Source organism: Lagenorhynchus albirostris, chromosome 11, assembly GCF_949774975.1.
Source record: "Lagenorhynchus albirostris chromosome 11, mLagAlb1.1, whole genome shotgun sequence".
Lineage (NCBI taxonomy): Eukaryota > Metazoa > Chordata > Mammalia > Artiodactyla > Delphinidae > Lagenorhynchus > Lagenorhynchus albirostris.
The window spans coordinates 21,640,433-21,653,933 of NC_083105.1; the positions used below are offsets into that span (position 1 = coordinate 21,640,433).

At 34.5% G+C, this 13,501-nt stretch overlaps 1 protein-coding gene across 4 annotated transcripts in view; it reads left to right on the plus strand.

The window, feature by feature from the left end:
- BLTP3B (bridge-like lipid transfer protein family member 3B) overlaps window positions 1-13,501 on the plus strand; it is a 99,117-nt gene that overhangs the window by 58,513 nt on the left and 27,103 nt on the right. For 2 of the 4 annotated variants that reach the window (XM_060165106.1, XM_060165104.1), the window contains 4 exons: window positions 927-1,068; window positions 8,659-8,852; window positions 10,309-11,807; window positions 12,139-12,314. In XM_060165106.1, coding sequence (XP_060021089.1) covers window positions 927-1,068; window positions 8,659-8,852; window positions 10,309-11,807; window positions 12,139-12,314 — 2,011 coding nt within the window. The remainder of the gene's footprint in view (window positions 1-926; window positions 1,069-8,658; window positions 8,853-10,308; window positions 11,808-12,138; window positions 12,315-13,501) is intronic. The other 2 variants (XM_060165105.1, XM_060165107.1) reach the window with 2 other exon arrangements.

The following is a 13,501-nucleotide window of genomic DNA, read 5'->3' on the forward strand; positions in this document are numbered from 1 at the left end:
GGTTTGATTAACAATTTATACAAGGGGAAACAAGTAAAACATTGAAGAGTCATTCCACTTCACATGAGAAGTATACATGTGTGTTGAATGAATGAAAAAAAATAACATTGAGATATATCCCTGGGTCTGCTAAACAAGCATAAATAAGTGAAACTGATAAAATGCTATTGGTTGAACTTTGGAGAAATTAGTATACAAGTTTTTGATGTGATTATAAATTAGCTGTTTTGGGCAGAGAGTGAAAAATGTGTAACATGAATCTTAAAACTAATAGTCTTTTTGGAAAAATAATTTAAGAGCTTAAACTATTTGACAGGAGCATTTATAGTGTACTGTTAATTTTAAATTAATTTTTATTGTGGTAAAATATACATGACATAACATTTATCATTTTAACCATTTTTAAGTGTACAGTTCATTGGCATTAAGTATATTCACATTGTTGTACAACCATCACCACTGTCTGTCTCTGTAATTTTTCTGTTATTCTAAACTAACATTCTGTATATAATTATTTTTCATAATAATGAATTATGGTAAAGAACTATTATAAAGTACATAGTTGGGAAGCAGTCTAGTCTTGAGGACTTGTATCTGTGTCCTGACTCTGCCACTTATTTGTATTGTCTTACAGAAATATTCTGTCTGTTATTGTAAGGCTCAAAGTAGTAAGTTTGCAAAGAAAATTGTACAGAGTTGACTTTGTAATAAGAATCCAAAGAGGTTATAGTTTTATGAATAAGTTAATTGGTATTATTTTAAAATAATTTAATATGAAATTAAATATATGATAAAGATTACATTGGCAATTAACTAATTAATTATTGGAGGTAGTTTTAAGAGTTTGAAGTACTGTCCATGTTGCATAAATTCTTTGGAAAGGGCTTTGTTTAGTGTTACTTCAATAAAATTAATTATTTTTTCAGGTCTCTACAGCAGAACAATGTCGTTCTTCCCCCAAAAGTATGATTTCTTGCAATAAAAAATCCCTGTATCTTCCACAAGAAATGTCAGCTGTCTATATAGAATTCACAGAATATTACTATCCAGATGGAAAGGATTTTCCAAGTAAGAGAGTTTCCTTTTTTGGTATTGTTTGTCCATTACTTGGGAAGTTGATTTTTTCTTGCTAAGTTTTCAAGTATTATAAATGTGAAAAAAGAAAAAAGTCCATTGTTCTTTGCCCTTGTAATCATTGTGTTTAGTATATAACTCTAGTATAGCATTTTTACTTACTTATTATTTGTTCATATGTTCTTTTCCCTTACTAGCTTGTAGCATCCTTGTTATCAGGAACCATGTAGTATTCATGCTTCATTTTATCCCTGAGGTTTGACTCATTTTTGTTCTCAGTCGTTGTTGTTAAATGAAAGAATGAATGAAAGTTAGGTTATTGTAGAATAAGGTCATTTTTTTTTTTTAGTAAAACTTCATTTATATTTCAGCTACATAAAACTCTATTTCATTAAAAAATGAATAGTGAAGTCAGCCTTTTAGTTATAGAGAATTTGGGAGGCTAGGTTTTGATACCCAAATGTATACCTTGGACAACTTTTGGCACTGTCTTTTGTTAGAAACATTGAATTACATGAATTTTTATTTGTAAGCTACTTTATGATTATACATTTGTATTCTTTGTTATTGTCTCAGTTCATCTAATTCTTCAAACTAAAATTTACCTTTGTTTATGTGGTACCTTTTTCATTATTTTGGTTGAAAATTATAGTTGAGAAAAAGTGTTTAAATGAAATAGGTTATATTATTTGAGGAAAAAAAAATTTTTTAAGTAGAACTCCAGATTCTTTGACCTACTTAGCTCATTTGTTTAATATTCACTTAATATAGGTTTTTAGTTTCAAAGGGAATTTCTGATGCTCATGCCTTTGTTGTTAAATTAAAAAAAAGATATCCTTTGGAGAAAGAAATTACTTTGGAGAAAGAGATGTCAAACTATTTTATCATTTTAATCCTCATTTGTAATGACCTTTTAGTATCTAATCTCCTCACCATCTTCATGCTTTTCAGTATTCTTTTGTGTATTTCAAATTTGTTTTCTCTTCTACCTCCTTGACTGGAACAGTGAGAAAATTAAGATAGGTTAAGGCATTTGCTCAGCACCTTTATGAAGAATAAAATGGCACAGCTGAAACTCAAGTATAGGTCTTCTAAATCAAAATTCTTCTTACCCTTTCCCCCCAACTATATTTCACTGCCTCCCCAGGTTATTCACAACTATTTACCTGTAATTGGATAATCCCATTGTTTCCAACACCCACCCCCCAAATTGTTTTCCTCAAATAATGTCTCATTCATTGAACTAGTAACTTTTCTTCAGACTAAAGCCTATAGTTTCCAGGATTTCAGACTTCTAATCTAGGTTTATTTCTATCAGTTTTGTTAACATGCACCAAGGGAATTATAATCCCATTCTATAATCTATATGATTTTTTCTGATAAAAATATAAAACTCCTTCCCAGCAATGTAAATCTTAGCCACCTAGGAGTGAAATCGGTTGCTTACGTTTAACTGTTTTCAACTTTTTATTATGGAAAATTTCAAACAGATATAAAAGTAAAGAACATAGTATACTGAATCCCTGTGTATAGGGATCCATTTTCAGTCCTCACATTTCGTCTTTCTGTTAAGCGATCCAACTTTAAAAATATATAACCTTTTTTTATAATTGTAAATGTAACATACATTCATTATATTAAAAAAAAAAGAGAAAATGCCAAAAATTTAAAAAATGCCTGTGAGCCTACAACTTAGAGACAACTTCTACTAACATAAGTGTATCAGTTTGCTAAGGCTGCCATAATAAAATACCACAGACTAGGTGGTTTAAACAACAAATTTATTTCCTCACAGTTTTGGAGGCTGGAAGTTCTAGGTCAGAGTGTTGACAGGGTTGTTTCCTCAGAGACCTCTTTTGTTGGCTTGTAGATGGCTGTCTTCTCACATGGTCTTTCCTCTGTGTGTATCCATTTTTTAAGCTCTTCTTATGGCACCTGTCATATTGGACTAGAGCCCACCCATATGAACTCATTTTTACCATAATTGCCTCTTTAAAAGCCCTATCTCCAAATACAGCTCATTCTGAGGTATTAGGGGTTAGAACTTCAGCATATCAATTTTGAGGGGATGCATTTCAGACCATAACAATAAGTATAGTGTTGTTAGTCCTGTTTTTAATGTATGCGTTTCTTTAACATGTTTGATTTACATCCTGTCCTTTTCCCTTAATGATCCTAGTTTCTACAAGTTCATTTTAAATATCTTTAATAGCTATGTAATAATCTATTTCATAAGTAGACCCCTGTAAGAAACTGCAGGTAGATCTCTCTACTGCTTAGTGTAGCAGGTTTCTTCCTCCATCCCAGGATATGCAGTCAGGGTTCTTCTATCCTGGACTACATTTGCTCTCTAGTTCTCTCTGTGGCTGCCATCATCACTCAATCTATATTTGAGATTCCCTCCACTTTCTTCCCTTGACATGATCGCTTCAGCAACCCACTTCCTTACTATCCTCAGAGATAAGCACCTCCACATCCCAATAAGATGTTTCTGTTTATATATATAAATATATACATTTAAATTTATTTATTTATTTTTGGCTGCATTGGGTCTTCATTGCTGTGCGTGGGCTTTCTTTAGTTGCGGCGAGCAGGGGTTACTCTTCGTTGCAGTGTGAGGGCTTCTTATTGCGTTGGCTTCTCTTGTCGCAGAGCACGGGATCTAGGTGCGTGGGCTTCAGTAGTTGCGGCACACGGGCTCAGTAGTTGTGGCTCGCAGACTCTAGACCACAGGCTCAGTAGTTGTGGTGCACGGGCTTAGTTGCTCCATGGCACATGGGATCTTCCCAGACCAGGTATTGAACCTGGGATTCTTAAGCAGTGCGCCACCAGGGAAGTCCCAAGAAGGGAAAGTTTTTGAAGGTTGCTTCTTGCTGACTGTAACAATAGGAAAAGAAATCAAAACAATACCTCTTATTTATACAGTTAGTTTTAGATTAAACTGTATACATTTTTTTTTTTCGGTATGTGGGCCTCTCACTGTTGTGGCCTCTCCCGTTGCGGAGCACAGGCTCCGGACACGCAGGCTCAGCAGCCATGGCTCACGGGCCCAGCCGCTCCATGACATGTGGGATCTTCCTGGACCGGGGCACGGACCCATGTCCCCTGCATCGGCAGGCGGACTCTCAACCACTGCACCACCATAGAAGCCCTGCATACTTTTTCTTTAACATCTTTATTGGAGTACAATTGCCTTACAATGGTGTGTTACTTTCTACTGCATAACAAAGTGAATCAGCTATACATATACATATATCCCTATATCTCCTCCCTCTTGCGTCTCCCTCCCACCCTTTCTATCGCACCCCTCTAGGTGGTCACAGAGCACTGAGCTGATCTCCCTGTGCTATGCGGCTGCTTCCCACTAGCCGTCTGTTTTACATTTGGTAGTGTATATATGTCCATGCCACTCTCTCACTTCATCCCAGCTTACCCTTCCCCCTCCCTGTGTCCTCAAGTCCATTCTCTACATCTGCATCTTTATTCCTGTTCTGCCCCTAGGTTCTTCAGAATCTTTTTTTTCTTTAGATTCCATATATATGTGTAAGCATATGGTATTTCTTTTTCTCTTTCTGACTTATTTCACTCTGCATGACAGACTCTAGGTCCATCCACCTCACTACAGATAACTCAATTTCATTTCTTTTTATGGCTGAGTAATATTCCATTGTATATATGTGCCACATCTTCTTTATCCATTCATCTGTCGATGGTCACTTAGGCTGCTTCCATGTCATGGCTATTGTAAATAGTGCTGTGATGAACATTGTGATACATGACCCTTTTTGAATTATGGTTTTCTCAGGGTATATGCCCAGTAGTGGGATTGCTGGGTCATATGGTAGTTCTAGTTTTAGTTTTTTAAGGAATCTCCATACTGTTCTCCAAAGTGGCTGTATCAATTTACATTCCCACGAGCAGTGCCAGAGGGTTCCCTTTTCTCCACACCCTCTCCAGCATTTATTATTTGTAGATTTTTTGATGATGGCCATTCTGACTGGTGTGAGGTGATACCTCATTGTAGTTTTGATTTGCATTTCTCTAATGATTAGTGATGTTGAACATCCTTTCATGTGTTTGTTTGCAATCTGTATATCTTCTTTGGAGAAATGTCTGTTTAGGCCTTCTGCGCATTTTTGAATTGGGCTGTTTGTTTTTTTGATATTGAGCTGCATGAGCTGCTTGTAAATTTTGGAGATTAATCCTTTGTCTGTTGCTTCATTTACAATTTTCTCTCCCATTCTGAGGGTTGTCTTTTTGTCTTGTTTATGTTTTCCTTTGCTCTACAAAACCTTTTAAGTTTCATTAGTTCCCATTTGTTTATTTTTGTTTTTATTTCCATTCCTCTGGGAGGTGCGTCAAAAAGGATCTTGCTGTGATTTATGTCATAGGGTGTTCTGCCTATGTTTTCCTCTAAGAGTTTTATAGAGTCTGGCCTTACATTTAGCTCTTTAATCCATTTTGAGTTTATTTTTGTGTATGGTGTTAGGGAGTGTTCTAATTTCATTCTTTTACATGTAGCTGTCCAGTTGTCCCAGCACCACTTAGTGAAGAGGTTGTCTTTTCTCCATTGTATACTGTTGCCTCCTTTATCAAAAATAAGGTGACTATAGGTGTGTGGGTTTATCTCTGGGCTTCCTATCCTGTTCCATTGATCTGTATTTCTGTTTTTGTGCCAGTACCATACTGTCTTGATTATTGTAGCTTTGTAGTATAGTCTGAAGTCAGGGAGCCTGATTCCTCCAGCTCCATTTTTCTTTCTCAAGATTGCTTTGGCTATTCGGGGTCTTTTGTGTTTCCATATAAACTGTGACATTTTTTGTTCTAGTTCTGTGAAAAATGCCCTTGGTAGTTTGATAGGGATTGCATTGAATCTGTAGATTGCTTTGGGTAGTAGAGTCATTTTCACAGTGTTGATTCTTCCAATCCTAGAACATGGTATATATCTCCATCTGTTTGTGTCATCTTTAATTTCTTTCATCAGTGTCTTATAATTTTCTGCATACAGGTCTTTTGTCGCCTTAGGTAGCTTTATTCCTAGGTATTTTATTCTTTTTGTTGCAGTGGTAAATGGGAGTGTTTCCTTAATTTCTCTTTCAGATTTTTCATCATTAGTGTGTAGGAATGCAAGAGATTTCTGTGCATTAATTTTGTATCCTGCTACTTTACCAAATTCATTGATTAGCTCTAGTAGTTTTCTGGTAGCATCTTTAGGATTCTCTATGTACAGTATCATGTCATCTGCAGACAGTGATAGCTTTACTTCTTCTTTCTGATTTGGATTCCTTTTGTTTCTTTTTCTTCTCTGATTGCTGTGGCTAAAACTTCCAAAATTATATTGAATAAGAGTGGTGAGAGTGGGCAACCTTGTCTTGTTCCTGATATTAGTGGAAATGGTTTCAGTTTTTCACCATTGAGAACGATGTTGGCTGTGGGTTTGTCATATATGGCCTTTATTATGTTGAGGAAAGTTCCCTCTATGCCTACTTTCTGGAGAGTTTTTATCATAAATTGGTGTTGAATTTTGTTGACAGCTTTTTTCTACCTCTATTGAGATGACCATATGGTTTTTCTCGTTCAGTTTGTTAATACGGTGTATCACATTGATTCATTTGCATATATTGAAGAATTCTTGCATTACTGGGATAAACCCCACTTGATCCTGGTGTGTGATCCTTTTAATGTGCCATTGGATTCTGTTTGCTAGTATTTTGTTGAGGATTTTTGCATCTATGTTCATCAGTGATGTTGGCCTGTAGTTTTCTTTCTTTGTGACGTCTTTGTCTGGTTTTGGTATCAGGGTGATGGTGGCCTTGTAGAATGAGTTTGGGAGTATTCCTCCCTCTGCTATACTTTGGAAGAGTTCGAGAAGGATAGGTGTTAGCTCTTCTCTAAATGTTTGATAGAATTCGCCTGTGAAGCCATCTAGTCCTGGTCTTTTGTTTCTTGGAAGATTTTTAATCACAGTTTCAATTTCAGTGCTTGTGATTGGTCTGTTTATATTTTCTATTTCTTCCTGGTTCAGTCTCAGAAGTTTGTGCTTTTCTAAGAATTTGTCCATTTCTTCCAGGTTGTCCATTTTATTGGTGTATAGTTGCTTGTAGTAATCTCTCCTGATCCTTTGTATTTCTGCAGTGTCAGTTGTTACTTCTCCTTTTTCATTTCTAATTCTTTTGATTTGAGTCTTCTTCCTTTTTTTCTTGATGAGTCTGGCTAATGGTTTATCAATTTTATTTATCTTCTCAAAGAACCAGCTTTTATTTTTATTGTTGTTTGCTATTGTTTCCTTCATTTCTTTTCCATTTATTTCTGATCTGATCTTTATCATTTCTTTCCTTCTGCTAACTTTGGGGTTTTTTTATTCTTCTTTCTCTAATTGCTTTAGGTGTAAGGTTAGGTTGTTTATTTGAGATGTTTCTTGTTTCTTAAGGTAGGATTGTATTGCTATAAACTTCCCTCTTAGAACTGCTTTTGCTGTATCTCATAGGTTTTGGGTTGTCGTGTTTTCATTGTCATTTGTTTCAAGGTATTTTTTGATTTTGTCTTTGATGTCTTCAGTGATCTCTTGGCTATTTAGTAGCGTGTTGTTTAACCTCCATGTGTTTGTATTTTTGCAGATTTTTTCTGTAATTAATATCTAGTCTCATAGCGTTGTGATCAGGAAAGATACTTGATACGATTTCAATTTTCTTAAATTTACGAAGGCTTGATTTGTGACCCAAGATACGATCTCTCCTGGAGAATGTTCCATGAGTGCTTGAGAAGAAAGTGAATTCTGTTGGTTTTGGATGGAATGTCCTATAAATATCAATTAAGTCCATCTTGTTTAATGTATCATTTAAAGCTTGTGTTTCCTTATTTATTTTCATTTTGGATGATCTGTCCATTGGCGAAAGTGGGTTGTTACAGTCCCCTACTATTATTGTGTTACTGTTGATTTCCCCTTTTATGGCTGTTAGCATTTGCCTTATGTTTTGAGGTGCTCCTATGTTGGGTGCATAAATATTTATAATTGTTATATCTTCTTCTTGGATTGATCCCTTGATCATTATGTAGTGTCCTTCTTTGTCTCTTGTAATCTTTATTTTAAAGTCTGTTTTGTCTGATATGAGAATTCCTACTCCAGCTTTTTTTTGATTTCCATTTGCATGGAATATCTTTTTCCATCCCCTCACTTTCAGTCAGTATGTGTCCCTAAGTCTGAAGTGGGTCTCTTGTAGACAGCATATATATGGGTCTTGTTTTTGTATCCAATCAGCCAGTCTATGTCTTTTGTCTGGAGCATTTAATTTATTTACATTTAAGGTAGTTGTCTATATGTACCTGTTACCATTTTCTTAATTGATTTGCATTTAAACTGCATATTTTTCCATTAGTGAAGCAATGAAAGATGTTTTCTGTCTCTCCAAATGTGTTTGCTATCATCTACATGTAGTATCACTTTAATTTTGTAAATAACATTGCAAAATCTTTTAATCTTAATTTAAGAAGAATAAAACTTGGTTAAAATGTATTTTCTTTTCTCAGGGAAGATTTAAAACTATCAGTTTATTAAAAATCTTTAAAAATTTTTTTTCTCCACAGTTCCATCTCCCAACCTTTATAGCCAGCTGAATGCACTACAGTTTACTGTGGATGAAAGAAGTATTCTATGGTTAAATCAGTTTCTGTTGGATTTGAAACAGAGTCTTAATCAGTTTATGGCTGTGTACAAGTTGAATGACAATTCAAAATCTGATGAGCATGTTGATATTCGAGTTGATGGCTTAATGCTAAAGGTACCATATAAACAAGTGGCTGTGAGAACAAAACCATTTTTACAGAAGAAAAGTTATTTCCAGGATTTAAGATGGGTGCTCAAATATAAGTCAACTTCATTGCAATATTAATTTTGATTTTGAAATTTGAATTTTAATATCAGTTTTCAATTATGGAAGCTTTAAGAGACTGCTTCCCCACCCTTCTCCACCCCTTTCTCTACTTTTCTTCCTTTTCTTCCCCCTGCTCATCCATTTAGAGGTAAGCAGTAGAAATTTAAATGTCTTTTTTTTTCTACTTCTTACTGGAGCTCATCCATTTGGAGGTAAGCAGTAGAAATAAATTTAAATATCTTTTTTTTTCTACTTCTTGCTGGATCTGATAAAATTTTTTTAAGAAGGGTAAATAATACAGTGACACTTTTAAGTTATATCTGGGTTTTATTTGTTACATTTATTCTGTTATTAATATCCAAAGATAAAAGAAAGTTGTGTAATGCCAAAGATAAAAGAAAGTTGTGTTTTATTATAGCCAAGTAGTTGATAATCAGAATTCCATGGATATTTAAACTTTAAAGGAAGGAAGCTAAAAAAAAAAAAAACAGTATAGTGTAGTAAATAGAGTAAGATTTGGGCATGGATGAATATTTCATTTTCTAGCTCTGTTGCTGGTAGCCTAAATTTACATACCCTTAATTTCTTCTCTGTAAAATGAGATTAATAATACTCAACGGTTGCATTGCAGAAATGTTTTAAAGATCGTTTCAAAGACCTTAAAATATTCAATATAAAGACACACTTTATAACATTTATAATTATAATTTAAAACAATTACATGATGATCTTTACATTTTGTGAATATGGGCAGTTTGAGTTTTAAAACCAGTCAGTTTGAACTCTTTGTTGTGAATATTTTGAGGACTGGGCTTAATTATCTGTAGAAAATAATTTTACTAAATCGTTTGACCTATACTCCTAAGTTTATTTTATTAATAGTTTTATCCCAGAAAAGTGATTCTAATGACAGTTGTCCAGTCATTCCATTTACTTATCTAGTCATCCTCCAAATTGCTTGGATTTAAAATATCATATCAAAAAATTATCTCTTCCAAACTTTGTGCTTTCTTATTTACTCAGGGTGTATATATACTCAGGGCATAGTAAGCATTTAATTCAGTTTTGTTCCTTTTATTTTGTGATATATTGTCTACAAATATGTATGTGTGTGTTATGTACTTTATTCATTATTTATTGGGCTTTTTCCTTTGGTTGTTTTCTTAGTTGTTAATCATTTAAGCCTTTTTCATTTGGTTTAATAAGCTTTGGGAGGGAGAGTATTTTATGTCAAGATAGAAAATTAGTGTTTTGGGGCAAAATGTCAAAAAGAATTCCTGAACCAAGTCATGCTCTTAATTATTTTATCTTCAAGATATATGGATTTGTAAGTCAGACTAGATTAATGTTTTTTCTCTTCTAGTTTGTCATTCCTTCTGAAATGAAATCTGAATGTCATCAAGATCAACCACATGCAATTTCTATTCAGAGTTCAGAAATGATTGCTACAAATACAAGATACTGTTCAAACTGTCGACATTCTGATTTAGAAGCTTTGTTTCAAGACTTCAAAGATTGTGATTTTTTCAGTAAAACATATACCAGTTTCCCCAAATCTGGTGACAGTTTTAATCTTCTGCATCCAATCTTCCAGAGACATGCTCATGAACAAGATACCAAACTGCATGAAGTTTATAAAGGAAATGTTACTCCTAAGTTGAATAAATACACTCTTAAAACTTCTGCTGCCACGGATGTTTGGGCTGTGTACTTTTCTCAATTTTGGATAGATTATGAAGGGATGAAAAGTGGAAAAGGACGACCAATAAATTTTGTAGATTCTTTCCCTCTTTCCATCTGGATTTGTCAACCAAAAAGGTATGCATTGTCACAAAAATTGCTGCAGACTTGTAATCAAATATCTCTAAATACCTCACAAAGTGAGTCTAGTGATCTGACTGGCCGATGGAAGCGGAAAAAGCTCTTGAAGGAGTATTATAGTACAGAGTCTGATCCCTTGACAAATGGTAGTCAGAAACCTTCAGATACATTTTTAAGATTTTCCTCTTCATCATCAGATGCAGATATTCATGTCCTGGTTCACATTCATAAACATGTCAGTATGCAGATCAATCACTACCAGTATCTGCTCCTGCTTTTCCTCCATGAGTCACTTATTTTGCTTTCAGAGAATTTAAGGAAAGATGTAGAAGCTGTGACTGGCAATCCAGCTAGTCAGACATCCATTTGCATTGGAATTTTACTTAAAAGTGCGGAAGTGGCTCTTTTGCTTCATCCAGTAGATAAAGCAAATAGTCTTAAGTCTCCTGTTTCTGAAAGTGTGAGTCCAGTGGTTCCTGATTATTTGCCTACAGAAAGTGGAGAATTTTTGTCTTCAAAAAGAAAACAAGTTAATAGTGGTATAAAACAAATTAGAAGTGTAACTGTTAATCATATGTCAGACAACAGATCTATGAGTATTGACCTTAGCCATGTCCCTTTGAAGGATTCTTTGCTTTTTAAATCAGCTAGTGATACAAATCTGCAGAAAGGTATTTCTTTTGTGGATTATTTATCAGATAAAAATTTAGGGAAAATAAGCGAAGATGAAAGTAGTGGAATTGTTTGCAAAAGTGGCTCAGGAGAAATTGGATCAGAAACAAGTGGCAAAAAGGATTCGTCTTATACAGATTCAAATGGTGTCTTAAACTACAGAGAAGACTCAAGTATCCTGTCAGTTGATAATGGTGGTAATCAGAACATGCTTTCAAATAGTTTAACTAGTAAAGGAAATGAAACCATAGAGTCAATCTTTAAAGCTGAAGATTTGCTTCCAGAAACAGTTTCACTCTCTGAGAACATGGAAATCAGTAAAGAAGAAGCACCCACAGTCAGAACACTTACATCACAGTCATCTTTAAGGTAACAACTGACTGTTAGAATTTGGGGTGGGGGGTTTGTTTTATTTGTGTGTGTGTGTGTGTGTGTGTGTGTGTGCGCGCGTGCACACACGCATGTGCATGTACTTATGAGTATATTTTGGCTTTGGACAGAAAACCATGATAAATGTGGCATTGTTAGAGTTAACACATGGAAGAGTAGGGTTTTCAAAATATGAAAATACTTTAAGCTTATATAATTTTAAAAATTGTGTATACTATATAAATATGTATTTATTTTGTTTGAAGTATTCTTTAGAAAGAATTCTTTTCCTTTTATGTGATGATTTTCTGATAATTTTGTTTGTTAACAGTAGAAAGCCTAAGGAACGTTGCCCACCCAACATGGCTCCACTCTCTGTTTCTTACAAGAACATGAGAAGAAGCCCCTCACAAACCTCACTGGACACCATTTCACTTGACAGCATGATATTGGAAGAACAGTTGTTAGAAAGTGATGGAAGTGATAGTCATATATTTTTGGAAAAAGGTAAAGCAATACAGTTTAAGAATTCATATTATATATACACAAATCTTAGAAGTGGTATTTAAGTTTTTTAATTTATATTCAATAATCAATCACAGCCCAAAAAGACTTATTTATTTATACACACATACATGCACAATACAAAGAGCATTGTACCTAACTTTCTAATGGTTGTTTCATTGCTTCTTTTGACCAGATACTCCTTCCTTTTTATGGACGACATCCAGCAATTATTTATATACAGTCATTTAGATCGTAAAGCAGACAACATTAATTCTACTAGCCTCTATCACAGGGACTCCTATATCTGGAATTTTGATTAGGTAGGCTTAATTTGCATGATGAATTCTCAACTATGTGGTCCTATGACTGGAATTTTTCCAGACTGGATCTGTTGATTCCCATAACCAGAATTCTCTTTCATACATGATAGTGTATGATGGAACTACATGGTTCCCCTATTTTATTCAGAAGCAACTAATGCCCTAGTACAGACCACTAGGAATGACTTAGTATTAGATGCATCCCCATCACTAAGGCATTGGGGACTTTGTGAACAGGAATAAAACCATGGACCATAGCCAGAGAATAGTTGCCACAGACCCTAAAGCATAAGAGACCAGAGGCAAATGTGAATTACTTTGTATATGAAGAGTAATAAACCTATTGATGTAGTTGAAAACAGCTTAGGTAAGGAAAGGCTCATAGCTTTAGAAACTGAAGCTTAGAGAAATGAATATACAGTCGGGAAGTAATAGAGGCAGATTTGGAACTCAGCTAGTCTGACTCAGGAACCTCAGTTTTTAACCAACCAGTATGCTATGCTAGTACCCCAGACTTGGGAAATGATTACTATATGTAAACTAAAAGCCTTAACCCAACACTTTTATAGGCAATTCATAGCAAACCCCTTTCCAGCATACTTTACCAGTTAAATGTAGACAAGTTACTGGTATGGGTCAAAAAATCTATTCTAGATTCACAGATAGCTCTATTGCCTAGTTCCCTTGCCCCCTTATGGCTTAAAATTCTACTTTAATAGAGGATTTCTGTTTTGTGATCAAATGATGCTTCAAAAACAGTTCCTCTAGAAAATATCTCTACTTACTCGTAAAAAGCATCAGTGATTTTCTTCTTATTTCTGAAAATTAAATAATTAATAAAAGTGACTACCACTCAATGTGGAGAAC